This window comes from Heteronotia binoei, chromosome 1, assembly GCF_032191835.1.
Source record: "Heteronotia binoei isolate CCM8104 ecotype False Entrance Well chromosome 1, APGP_CSIRO_Hbin_v1, whole genome shotgun sequence".
Lineage (NCBI taxonomy): Eukaryota > Metazoa > Chordata > Lepidosauria > Squamata > Gekkonidae > Heteronotia > Heteronotia binoei.
Genome location: NC_083223.1, coordinates 262,144,083 through 262,156,743, shown reverse-complemented (window position 1 = coordinate 262,156,743; position 12,661 = coordinate 262,144,083). Strand labels below are relative to the sequence as shown.

The 12,661-nt window shown below is 50.9% G+C and overlaps 1 protein-coding gene across 2 annotated transcripts in view; it reads right to left on the bottom strand.

Moving 5' to 3' along the window:
* The window catches only part of IGSF9 (immunoglobulin superfamily member 9), a 123,897-nt gene that overhangs the window by 51,699 nt on the left and 59,537 nt on the right, over window positions 1–12,661 (bottom strand). For both annotated transcript variants that reach the window (XM_060254971.1, XM_060254979.1), the window contains one exon: window positions 8,421–8,573. In XM_060254971.1, coding sequence (XP_060110954.1) covers window positions 8,421–8,573 — 153 coding nt within the window. The remainder of the gene's footprint in view (window positions 1–8,420; window positions 8,574–12,661) is intronic.

The window sequence follows — 12,661 nt, the reverse complement described above, 5'->3', positions numbered from 1 at the left end:
GTGGGCAAGGGCTGTAACAACCCCGAGGGTTTGGCTGGGACGTCTTTGGCCCGTCGGCAGACGTCACAGGAGCTGACATAACGGGCAACATCGGAGCGAACTCGTGGCCACCAGAATTCCCGTGTCAGCAAGTGGGTGGTCTTATGTTGTCCAAAGTGCCCAGCGGGTAACGCGTCGTGGGTCATGCGTAGTACTTCTGCCCGCAAGGGCCCGGGCGGCACATAGAGGCGTTCGTGGTGTAGCAAGAGGCCGCCTCGAGTCGTGAACTCGCCTGTTGAGCCATCTTGGAGTGCCTGGAGGTGTTGCTGGACCCAGGGATCATTGGCCTGGCTAGCACGAATGTCCTCCACGAGTGCTGGTGAAGTGGAGGTGGCTGCAAACACTGAGGGTGGCAGGATGGGAGCAGCAGGCACGGTCTCAGTCGAAGCAGGAGCGTATTCCGGTTTCCGCGAGAGCGCATCGGCTTTCCGGTTCTGGGTATGGGGGATGTAGGTGATCTTGAAGTCAAAGCGGGAGAAGAATAGGGACCACCGGATCTGGCGCTGGTTGAGACGGCGGGTGGTCTGGAGATGCTCCAAGTTCCGGTGGTCGGTGAGCACTTGGACAGGGTGGCGAGCCCCTTCAAGGTAATGTCTCCAAACCTCAAAAGCCACCTTGATCGCGAGCAACTCCCTCTCCCAGATGGTGTAGTTCCTCTCTGCCGCAGTGAGCTGGCGTGAGTAAAAGGCGCAGGGCTGGAGTGGCTGGGACGGCTCCTCGCGCTGGGACAGCACTGCTCCCAGGGCCACGTTGGAGGCATCAGCTTCCACCGTAAAGGGAAGCTGGGGGTCGGGGTATCTCAGGAGTGGCCCGGTGGCGAAGCGGGTCTTCAGGGTGGAGAAAGCGTTATCGGCCTCTGGGGACCAGTGGAAAGGTTCTTTGGGGCGGAGTAGTTGAGTCAGGGGTGTTGTCAGAGATGCATAGGCTGGGATGAATTGCCGATAGTAATTGGCAAAACCAAGGAACCGCTGCAGGTCTTTGCGATTCTGAGGGGCCTGCCAGGTCAGGACCGCTTCCACCTTTTTCGGGTCCATGAGGATTCCCTGTGGTGACACAATGTGACCAAGGAACTCGACGGAGCGCAGGTCAAAGTCGCACTTCTCCAGCTTGGCGTAGAGGCCATGGGCGCGTAGGCGCTGTAGGACCTGGCGGACGTGCTCGGCATGCTGGGCAGGATTGCGGGAGTAAATTAGAATGTCATTCAGGTATATGATCGCGAAGCGGTCGAGCAGGTCCCGGAATACATCATTCATGAACCTCTGGAAGACAGCGGGGGCGTTGGTCAATCCGAAGGGCATCACCAGGTGCTCGTACTGCCCGTATCGGGTCCCAAACGCGGTCTTCCATTCGTCTCCGGGCCGTATGCGCACCAAATTGTACGCTCCGCGGAGGTCCAGCTTGGTGTAGATTTGGGCCCCCTTTAAACGATCCAAGAGTTCAGGGATCAGTGGTAGAGGGTCCCGGTCGCGGATGGTGATCTTGTTCAGGGCCCGGTAGTCATTGCACAGCCGGAGCTCCCCGCTTTTCTTCTTCACGAAGAGGACTGGAGCAGACAGGGGAGAAGTTGAGGGTCGGATGAATCCGCGCTTCAGGTTCTTGTCCAGGTAGTCTCGCAAAGCTGCCAACTCAGGCTCCGACATTGGGTACAGACGCCCCACCGGGAGTGGTGCCCCAGGTACCAAATCAATGGCACAGTCATAGGGTCGGTGAGGGGGAAGCTGATCTGCTCCTGTCTCTTCAAAGACATCGGCGAAATCTGCATACTTCTGAGGGAGCTGAGGACCACCACTCGGGATGCCGGCTGCTAGAGTGGTGGGAGGAGTCAGATGGGGGCATGGGTCTCGGAAGCGTAGTTCTTGCTGAGCCCAGTCCACGATGGGGTTGTGCAGCTTCAGCCAGGAAAGGCCTAGAATCAGCGGGAAGCGAGGCATGCGGGCGACATCAAACTGCAGCTGTTCTTGGTGCTGCTGGACGTGGAAGGTGAGGGGACAGGTCTCCTGGGTGACGGGGCCAGAACGGAGGAGGCGCCCGTCAATAGCCTCCACCAGCGTCGGAATCTCTTTTGGCTGCACTGGGATCTGGTGCTGCTTTACAAAGGCGGCATCTACGAAACAGTGGGCCGCTCCCGAGTCCAGCATGGCATACACGAACAGCCAGCGTCCATCGGGCAGATGGAGTTTGACTGGTAGCAGGAACGGGCCCGGGGTATCAGCCTGTTGTTCGGAGGACCCAGCTAGTCGCCCCAGGCTGGAGGGTCCACTTACGCCTGGGGCTGGCCTTTTGGCGGCGGTGGCAATGTAGGTCTGGGTAGTCGATGTTTAGCAGGGCAGCCAGAGGCATAGTGGCCTGCCGTGCTGCAGTAGAGGCACAGGTTCTGCGTGCGGCGTCTGGCCTTTTCTTCTGGAGTCAGGCGGGGTCGAGCAGCTCCAAGCTGCATAGCCTCACCCTCGTCTCTGGTACTAGCTGGGGATGGGAGAGGAGCCAAGTGGCATGGCGCAGGGAGCTGGCGCCCTCGGGTCTTGGCTTGGCGGCGACTTTCCAGGCGGCCATCGATGCGGAGGCAGAGGGTGATAAGTTCCTGGAGCGTGGGGGGCCGCTCCACCCTGGCCAGTTCGTCCAGGACTTCCTCTGCCAACCCCTCGGTAAACTGGTCCATCTGAGCAGCCTCATTCCACGCCAAGTCTTGGGCCAGGAGCTTGAATTCGGTGGCATACTGAGCCACCGAGGACTGGCCTTGTTTCAGGGCCCTGATTTTCCGGTTGGCTGTGGCTGCTTGGACTGGGTTGGAGAAGGCAGCAGACAGGTGGGCCTCAAACCCCTGGTAATCAGTCAGTAGGGGAGAGGACCCAACCAGTAGGGGTGTGGCCCACTTGGCCGCCTGCCCCTTTAACAGACTAATGATAAAACACACCTTCGTCTTGTCATTGGGGAAGTCCCGTGCTCTTAGTTCAAAGTTCAGCTGACACTGTGCCAGGAACGCAGGAAATTCTTCCACAGCACCCCCAAATCTGTCAGGTGGGGGAACTGGGCACTTGGCTGGAGCACTGGCTGCAGGCTGTTGCTGCAAGTGCACTACTGCCTGTGTCAGCTGCTGTACCTGGGCTTGGAGGGCAGCCAGTAGTCCTGCGGTTCCACTTGCTTCAGCATCCATCCTGTGGAATGGGTGTTTGTGTGGGTGGAAGCAATCTGTCACGAGCTGGGGCCAGGCCAGGCGAAGTCCAGGGGCAGTCCAAGGTCTGTAACCGGTGAGCAAGAGTGTCCAAGGTGCCAAAGCCAAATCGTTGTCCAGGTATCGTAGGTCAGAGGTTCAGAAGCCGTAGTCAGGGGGTCCAGAAGTCAAGCCAAGGTCAGGAGGTCCAAAGTCAAAAGCTGAAGTGGATGCTAGGACGTCAGGTAGATGACTAGTTGCTTCCACAAAGCCTCCTCCCAAAGCCTACAGCTATATAGCCCTCTGCTGGCTGTTGCCCATTTGGGCTAATTGCTGGCTCAGAGAGGCAGCCAGGATCCTGTTGCAACTCAAGCATCCTTGCTCTTAGAAGGGCCAGAATCCTCTCAAAACTCAGGGCTCAGGGAGCGTCTTGCTTGTGAGCGTGCCGCCCTCCTCCGATCCCTGAGGTCCTGACGGAGGCGGTCACGCACACGCGCCACCCGAGAGGGCGAGGCAGGGGGGCTGGGATCTTCTCCAGCAGGAGGCAGGGGCACTGGTGCAGGTGGCAGGGGCACAGTTTCCTCATCAGACTCAACTTCCTCTACAGGGTCCCCAGCACCCATGACACTTGTCTTCCGCAGAGAAGGGCAACTAGAATGATTAAAGGGCTGGAGCACTTTCCCTATGAAGAAAGGTTGAAACGCTTGGGACTCTTTAGCTTGGAGAAACGTCGACTGCGGGGTGACATGATAGAGGTTTACAAGATAATGCATGGAATGGAGAAAGTAGAGAAAGAAGTACTTTTCTCCCTTTCTCACAATACAAGAACTCGTGGGCATTCGATGAAATTGCTGAGCAGACAGGTTAAGACGGATAAAAGGAAGTACTTCTTCACCCAAAGGGTGATTAACATGTGGAATTCACTGCCACAGGAGGTGGTGGCGGCCACAAGTATAGCCACCTTCAAGAGGGGTTTAGATAAAAATATGGAGCACAGGTCCATCAGTGGCTATTAGCCACAGTGTATGGAGCACAGGTCCACCAGTGGCTATTAGCCACAGTGTATGTGTGTATATAACATTTTTTGCCACTGTGTGACACAGAGTGTTGGACTTGATGGGCCGTTGGCCTGATCCAACATGGCTTCTCTTATGTTCTTATGTTCTTATGTTCACCATCCTCCATATTGTTGGAACTCTCTGTCTGGGGCAGTGATGCTCTGTATTCTTGGTGCTTGGGGGGGCACAGTGGGAGGGCTTCTAGTGTCCTGGCCCCACTTGATGGACCTCCTGATGGTGCCTGTTTTTTTTTTTTTGGTCATTGTATGACACGGAGTGTTGGACTGGATGGGCCATTGGCATGATCAACATGGCTTCTCATATGTTCTTATGCAAATCCAATGTCGTCGTCTTCTTTTTAAAGCTAAATGTTGTTGTGTTAGTCTTTCTGGCCAACTCTCTATTTACATAAATGCTAAATTTAATAGCATGATGGTCACTGGTCTCAACCATGTTCACAATTCCCACAAGGTCTTGAGCATTACTTAGGGCCAAGTCCAGGATCGCCTCTGCCTGCTAGGTTCTGTGACCATCTGCTCCGTGGCACAGTCACTGAGAGTATCCAGAAACCCAATCTCTTTCTCCTGACTTGAACACGTTATTGACCCAATCAATGTGCAGGTAGTTAAAATCACCTATTATGATACAGTTATTTCATTGAGCTGCTTCCGTTAATCCTTTTGCCGTGTTATATCATCCTCCAACCTTTGAAGTGGTGGGCAATAACAAACTCCCAGACCTAAGCTTCCTTCTGGGCACACTATTTCCACCTATAGCATTTCTGTAAGCGAATCGATTTCTCTTACATTCTCAGTTTTACTGAACTGCATACTTTCTCTTACTGACATACAGGGTACAACTGTTGACATTTGAAGCCTTGTGCGGCCTGGGACCAACATACCTGTGGGACCACCTCTCCCCATATGAGCCCCAGAGATCGTTGTGATCAGCAAATCAACACCTTCTGACCATCCCGGGCCCAAAGGATGTCCAGCTTGCCTTGACCAGGGCCAGGGCCTTTTTAGTCCTGGCCCCGAACTGGTGGAATCAGCTCCCTATGGAGATTCGGGCCCTACTGGACTTACTACCATTCTGTAGGGCCTGCAAAACGGAGCTGTTCCGCCAGGCTTTTGGCTGAGGCAAGCGGGCATGCTTACCTTACTCTGACATCATCTAGCAGACCGACTGCTAGATATCAGGCCTACAGCCATGACATCTATGATGCCGAGGATATCTGTATTGTAACTATAATACGCTGTACCATTCATGCTGCATCATTTAATTGCTCATTGATTGTTTTATTATTTTATTGTTGGATTTACTGTTTTATTGTTTTATCATGCTTGTGATCCGCCCTGAGCCCATTATGGGGAAGGGCGGACTATAAATCTACTAAATAAAATAAAAATATAAAAATATAGAGTGACTCTACCTCCAACTTTTCCCTCCCCATCCTTCTGATATAATTTATATCCAGGAATCACTGTATCCCACTGATTTTCCTCATCCCACCGAGTTTCTGAAACGCCTACAATGTCTATATTTTTTTTCTCTGCCGCTAAGCATTCCAGCCTTGGGTTAGCCATAGCTCTCGCAGAGCTGTCCTTGAAAGGCAGCTGCTTTGAGAGCTCTCTCAGCCCCACCTACCTCACAGGGTGTCTGTTGTGGGGGAAGGAGATAAAGGAGATTGTAAGCTGCTCTGAGAGTCTGATTCAGAAAGAAGGGCGGGGTATAAATCCGCAGTGGTCTTCTTCTCCCCCATTTTACCTTGGACACTTCTAGTATTTGCATATAAACATCTGTAATTTCCCAGACATGCCAGGCCTGCGACCTTCCTCCTGTGGCTTCTAGACTTTGCTGGGCAGTCAATATTGCTCAGTGGCCAGCCCTAATCCATTTTCCTCTAGAACAGTAAGGGGTACTAACAGCTACCCCTTCATCTCTTAGAGATAAGCCATCCCAAACCAGAGACAGTTCATCTCCTGGATTTAGTTAAAAAACTGCTCTGCCACCTTTTTAAGTGCCAGCAGTCTAGCTCCTTCTTGGGACGAGTGAAGGCTGCCTCTTTTGTACAGGTCCTGCTCGTTCCAAAAAGCATCTCAGTGCCTAATAAACTTAAGCCCTTTCTCCCTACACCATCCTCTCATCTGCGCATGGAGACTCTGGATTTGTGCCTATTTAGCTGGACCAGTACACGGAACAGGGAGTGCTTCTAAGAAAGCTACTTTGGAAGTCCTGGCTTTTAGAGAGCCAGTTTGGTGTAGTGGTTAAGTGCATGGACTCTTATCTGGGAGAACTGGGGTTGATTCCCCACTCCTCCACTTGCAGCTGCTGGAATGGCCTTGGGTCAGCCATAGCTCTTGCAGAGCTGTCCTTGAAAGGGCAGCTGCTGTGAGAGTCCTCTCAGCCCCATCTACCTCACTGGATGTCTGCTGTGGGGGGAGAAGATAGAGGGGATTGTAATCCGCTCTGAGTCTCTGATTCAGAGAGAAGGGCGGGGTATAAATCTGCAGTCTTCTTCCCTGCCTAGCAGCCTAAACTTATCCTCCTGGACGACACAACTGCATTTCCCCATATTGTTGGTGCCAACACCCACAACCACTAGCTTCTCCCCAGCACTGTCTATCAGCCTATCTAAACCACACGTAATGTCTGCTACCTTCACACCAGGCAGGCAAGGCCTCATGAGGTCAGTACAAGGGTTTGCCATCCACCTATCTACATGACTGAGGATCAGATTACCAACTACTAAGAGCTCCCCACCCTCGCTGCCCAGGGATGGTTCCTTGGTGTGAAAGGATACTTTTTCAGCCAACTGTAGAAGGAATCCCTTCTGAGGGAACACTGCTCCCCTTTTTAAGGACAGTGCTATCAGCAGACATGACCCTTAAGTGGAACCACAATGGACAGAGGCAGTCCTTGAGGGACGAACAACAGAAATTTTCTCTTTGGGCTTGCTTGTGAACTTCTTGGCAGCATCCACCTGGAAAACAGGTGCCCAACTGTTTGATTCAGCAAGGCCGTCATTAATATAAAAATCAATGACGTGATAACTTTTCTTATCCTGTTTTCCATTTCTTTCCCGCACCCTTTTTCCACTCCTTGTTTTTGTGAACTCTCTTCGCGTGCAAAAACCAGGCCGGTTAAAAGAGATAAATAAACCCATGCCAATAATCTGCTTGGTTAGTGAACGGCCTCTGTCTCAAAGTCCACCCAAGCCTTCCGGTTTGCACCAAGGTTTTACAGCCTGGAACGAAGCTAGTGTTGGGGGCAATTTCTCTCTTCTATAGCGGCACACATTTAACTGGTTATGTTGTTCCCATTCAAAACAGAAGGAAGATCTTGCAACAAACAACAAAAGGCCATCTACTGAAGCAGCCGGTCCCCACAGAGGTCAACCAGGTTCCTCTAAAAACTCACATGCAAAGCATGAAACTAGCAGTGCTCTGATGCTCTTTGTTCCCAGCATCCCAGGTACGCTGCTTGAGAACATGGAAGCTCCATTTAGATGTATTTGGCCAACCGCCACCGATTTGCCAGCTTGGCATAGTGGTTAAGCATGTGGACTCTTTTCTGGGAGAAACAGGTTTGATTCCCCACTCCTCCACATGCAACTGATGGAATGACCTTGGTCAGTCATAACTCTGTCAGAGCTTGTTCTCTCAAGAGCAGTTTCTGTCAGAGCTCTCTCAGCCCCACCTACCTAGTCACAGGGCATCTGTTGTGGGGAGAGGAAGGGAAGGAGATTGTAAGCCACTTTGACTGCAAGTGAAGGGTGGGGGTATAAATCCAATTTCTTCTCTTCTTGTTTACCCCTCTTCCTGTGGATTTGTCTATTCACAGAAATAATTGCTCCAGCTTAACTGAGTCACACAGTGAACATCCTTGTGTTTTGGGGCAGCTGCTGCCCAAGCAACATTTTAAAAAATCTGCACAGCCTATCCAATCTCCAACAGCCAATCAGAGGCTTTGCTGGGCAAAGCCCTCATCTGGCCCCCCCCACTTTCTAAAATCACTTGGTGGGCACCAAGTTGTGGACTCTTGCCATACAGGGTCAATTGCAACTTAACACAGCCCCCCCCCCCCTCTGCTTTTAAACTGATGCAAGCAGCTTCAGGAGCCAGTTTTTGGCTGAAAACACAATATGTAAATACCCTGAAATATCTGACACGTACAATTGACAGTGAGGTGGATCCAGGTGCCGTTCTGGAACTCATCGTCAGTGTTGGGTCGGTCCAAAAAGAGCACCCGGCACTCGTACCAGCCTTGGTCCTCGGTACGCAGTTGGTCGATCCGGAGAGAGGCACCTTGGTAGATTCGCACTCGACCTGTGTGGCAAATGAGAAATCAGTCAGGGACTCCCACACCATTATGCAAACCAAGCTTTTTGCTAGTGATTCTTGAACCAAGACAGAATGGGGAATCACTACTAGGAAAGGATTTATGCCAATAAAGGTGCTGACTGACTGCTAGGAAAGATTTTAAAAATTCAAGTTACTAGTCCAGAGGAAGAAAAGAAAGAGAGAGAGAGGTGATAATACACTCACTGCAATTTGAAGGAATCGTGAGCATGTAACTCTAACATCCTGCAAACTTTTTAAAGAACACACACAAATTTTGGATTATTCCTTCTTAAGGACTGGAAACCAGGAGGCATAAGAACAGAAGAAAACATTCTTTATAAGGAAGCGTCCTATTTTGCACATTGGCCAGCCTGACATTTCTACGAATCCCACAAGTTGTGCATAAAAACAACAGCTTTCCCCCTTGTTGTATCTGGTATTTCAGAGGTAGACTGCCCTCAAACATGGAGGTTCTGATTAGCGGAAAAGCCCTGCTGGATGAGACTAAAAGGAACACCTAGTCCAACAGCCTGTTGTACGGTGTGGCACCTCCGGCTGCAAGCCCCCATGATTACAGTAGCCCCCAGCACCTATTGAGAAGCATACTGCCCTTATAGAATCACAGAGTTGGAAGGGACCTCCAGGGTCATCTAGTCCAACCCCCTGCACAATGCAGGAAACTCACAAATTGTTGTTGTTCAGTCGCACAGTCGAGTCTGACTCTTTGTGATCCCATGGACAAAGTCATGCCAGGCCCTCCTGTCTTTCACCATCCTCTGAAGTCTGCTCAAATTTGTGTTTGTTACATCAGTAACGCTGTCCAGCCATCTCATCTTTTGCCGCCTCCTTCTTCTTTTGCCTTCTGTCTTTCCCAGCATCAGGATCTTCTCCAGTGAGTGCTCCCTCCCCCACAAATTCACAGGATCTTCATGCAGTCAGATGGCCATCTAGCCTCTGTTTAAAAACCTCCAAGGAAGGAGAGCCCACCACCTCCCGAGGAAGCCTGTTCCACTGGGGAACTGCTCTAACAGTCAGGAAGTTCTTCCTAATGTTGAGCCAGAAACTCTCTTCATTTAATTTCAACCCACTGGTTCTGGTTCTACCTTCTGGGGCCACAGAACACAATTCTGCATCATCCTCTATAGGACAGCCCTTCAAGTACTCAAAGATGGTGATCATATCACTCCTCAGCTGCCTCCTCTCCAGGCTAAACATGCCCAGCTCCTTCAATCTTTCTTCATAGGACTTGGTCTCCAGACCCCTCACCATCTTTGTTGCCCTCCTCTGGACCCGTTCCAGCTTGTCTATATCCTTCTTAAAATGTGGTGCCCAAAACTGAACACAATACTCCAGGTGAGGTCTAGCCAGAGCAGAGTAATCTGGAGGTTCTATTTGGTCAACATGACTGTTGGCCAAACTGTTGGCTTCTCCCACTCCATGAATTTGGTTGGCCCCCTTTTAAAACCATGTAAGCCAGACAGCATTCTAACAGGCTGTATTACTTTAAGTGTTGAGGAGAAATTCACAGTAATGACAAAAGTTAGCTTTTATTTCTGATTTCATGCATGCTTCTTGGTATTGAGGCTGACAGCTGAACTCCATTAACTCATTCCATCCCGCACTTCAAACATGACATGAACAGAATTTAAGTTTTCCTGTCTGGAGAGGAATGGAACTGGTTCCAGAGGTGCGCCAAACCGGTTACAAAGCCTTTTTTTTGGCCTGAGCTGAAATCAAGACAGAAAAACTTCAAAAACCACAGCTGAAATGGAAACAATTCAGAAACTGAAGTGGGCTGATTTCCTGGTCAACTGCCTGGCTGGATGGCTCCCACAAGAGTTTGGCACTCTAAGAGAACAGTTGGCCAGCAACCAGTAAGAGAGGGAAAGGATGGAGATATTTTCCCAGAAAAGTAACCAGTATGATGTTCTAAGATTTACTAAAACTCTATTGTAAATCTGGAGAGTTTTGGGCAAATCGGTGAGGTGATGTTACTTTGGGTTATTTGCCAAAACTGTTCAGCCATTTACTCCCCTGCTACCTCAGGGTGGTAGACAGAGGAGATGGAGGCTGGCATCCCCTAGACTAGAGAGAATTAATTTTTATTTAAGATGAAAGAAAGAAAGAAAGAAAGAAAGAAAGAAAGAAAGAAAGAAAGAAAGAAAGAAGAAAGAAAGGAAGGAAGGAAGGAAGGAAGGAAGGAAGGAAGGAAGGAAGGAAGGAAGGAAGGAAGGAAGGAAGGAAGAAAGGAAGGAAGGAAGGAAGGAAGGAAGGAAGGAAGGAAGGAAGGGAGGGAGGGAGGGAGGGAGGGAGGGAGGGAGGGAGGGAGGGAGGGAGGGAGGGAGGGAGGGAGGAAGGAAGGAAGGAAGAAGGAAGGAAGGAAGGAAGGAAGGAAGGAAGGAAGGAAGGAAGGAAGAAGAAAGAAAGAAAGAAAGAAAGGAAAGAAAGAAAGAAAGAAAGAAGAAAGAAAGAAAGAGAAGAAAGAAAGGAAGGAAGGAAGGAAGGAAGGAAGGAAGGAGGGAGGAGGGAGGAGGGAGGGAGGGAGGGAGGGAGGGAGGGAGGGAGGGAGGAGAGGAAGGAAGGAAGGAAGGAAGGAAGGAAGGAAGGAAGGAAGGAAGGAAGGAAGGAAGGAAGGAAGGAAGGAAGGAAGGAAGGAAGGAAGGAAGGAGGAGGAAGGAAGGAAGGAAGGAAGGAAGGGAGGGAGGGAGGGGAGGGAGGGAGGGAGAGATTTCTAGCTTTTAGGGCTGTAGGGCACTTTCCTACACACCCTCAGAAGCTGTTGGGGCAAGCTGATAAGCTCGCCAACCTCCAGGCGGAGTCTGGAGATCTCCGGAAAAGAAGCCAATCTCCAGCCTACAAAGATCAGTTTTCCTGGACAAAATGGCTGTTTTGGAGGATGAACTCTATAGTAAACCCTGCCCTCCTCAGGTTCCATGGCCAAATCTCCAGGAATTTCCCAACCCAGAATTGGCAACCGTGAATGAGTGGTATTTCTTATGGTTAAGAAGCGTGGCTTCTAGGCTCCACACAATTCATTCCCCCTCTCCATAACTAGCAAACCCCCCCCCCCCTCCAGTCAATTCTACACCATTTCAAAAAGATGGCGGGCTTGGCTCCATCTCTCCAGTGGGCCTACTTCCTTCTCCCTCAGCGAACTTGAGGAAGACCACCCTGCTGGTGGCTCTTTCTCCCTCTGGCGAAGGAATGGCCTCGCTTTTGTGAGGCTTGGGCTTGTGGGGCTGGGAACCGCCATGGGGACAAAAGCGAGAGGCCGGCCCTGACTGACGGTGCTGGGTGAGGGGTCAATTAAACAGACATTAAGTGTTACACAGTGTCCCTTTCTATGGGCTGGAGGGAGCGAGGCAGAAGACAAATGGAAACGCTGCACAAGGCAGGGGTGGACAGGCCAGGCAGATATGGGGTGCACCCCCGCCCCTTTCTTCAGGCTGGCTTTGTTCTAGCCAGGAAACCATGAAGGGGTCTGGCTATCCTTTCAGTCATATCTCAGCTTTGGAACCAGTTCTCTCTGCCCCAGTCAAGAGATGGGAAGCACAGTCCCTTGGACAGGTACCTTGTGGGGTGGACAACAGAGAGAACCTGTTGCCCACATCCAGAACTCCTTTGCATATTAGGCCGCCACTCCCCTCCCCTGATGTAGCCAATCCTCCAAGAGCTTACAGGGCTCTTTGTACAGGGCCTACTGTAAACTCCAGGAGGATTGGCTACATCAGGGGGTGTGTGGCCTAATATGCAAAGGAGGCAATGTTCCCTCTAAGCTGAGTTAGTGTGAGCTAGCTCACAATTTTCATGCCGGTAGCTCACAAAGTAGACTTTTTGCCCACAAGACTCCACATCTTAGGAGAAAATTTTGGTTCCTGCTACAAAAAAGCCCTGCCCACACCTAGGAAATTTTTTTTGGGGGGGGGGGGGAAACAAGCAAAGGAGAAGGGAGGAAGGACTGTAACTTATTGCTAGCTGATGGTATCTGCTACACATCCGGAAATACCTGAAATCCTATAGCATATTATAGTATCATTGGACAATTTTTGTGTGTGTGAGCATAGTTACCTTGT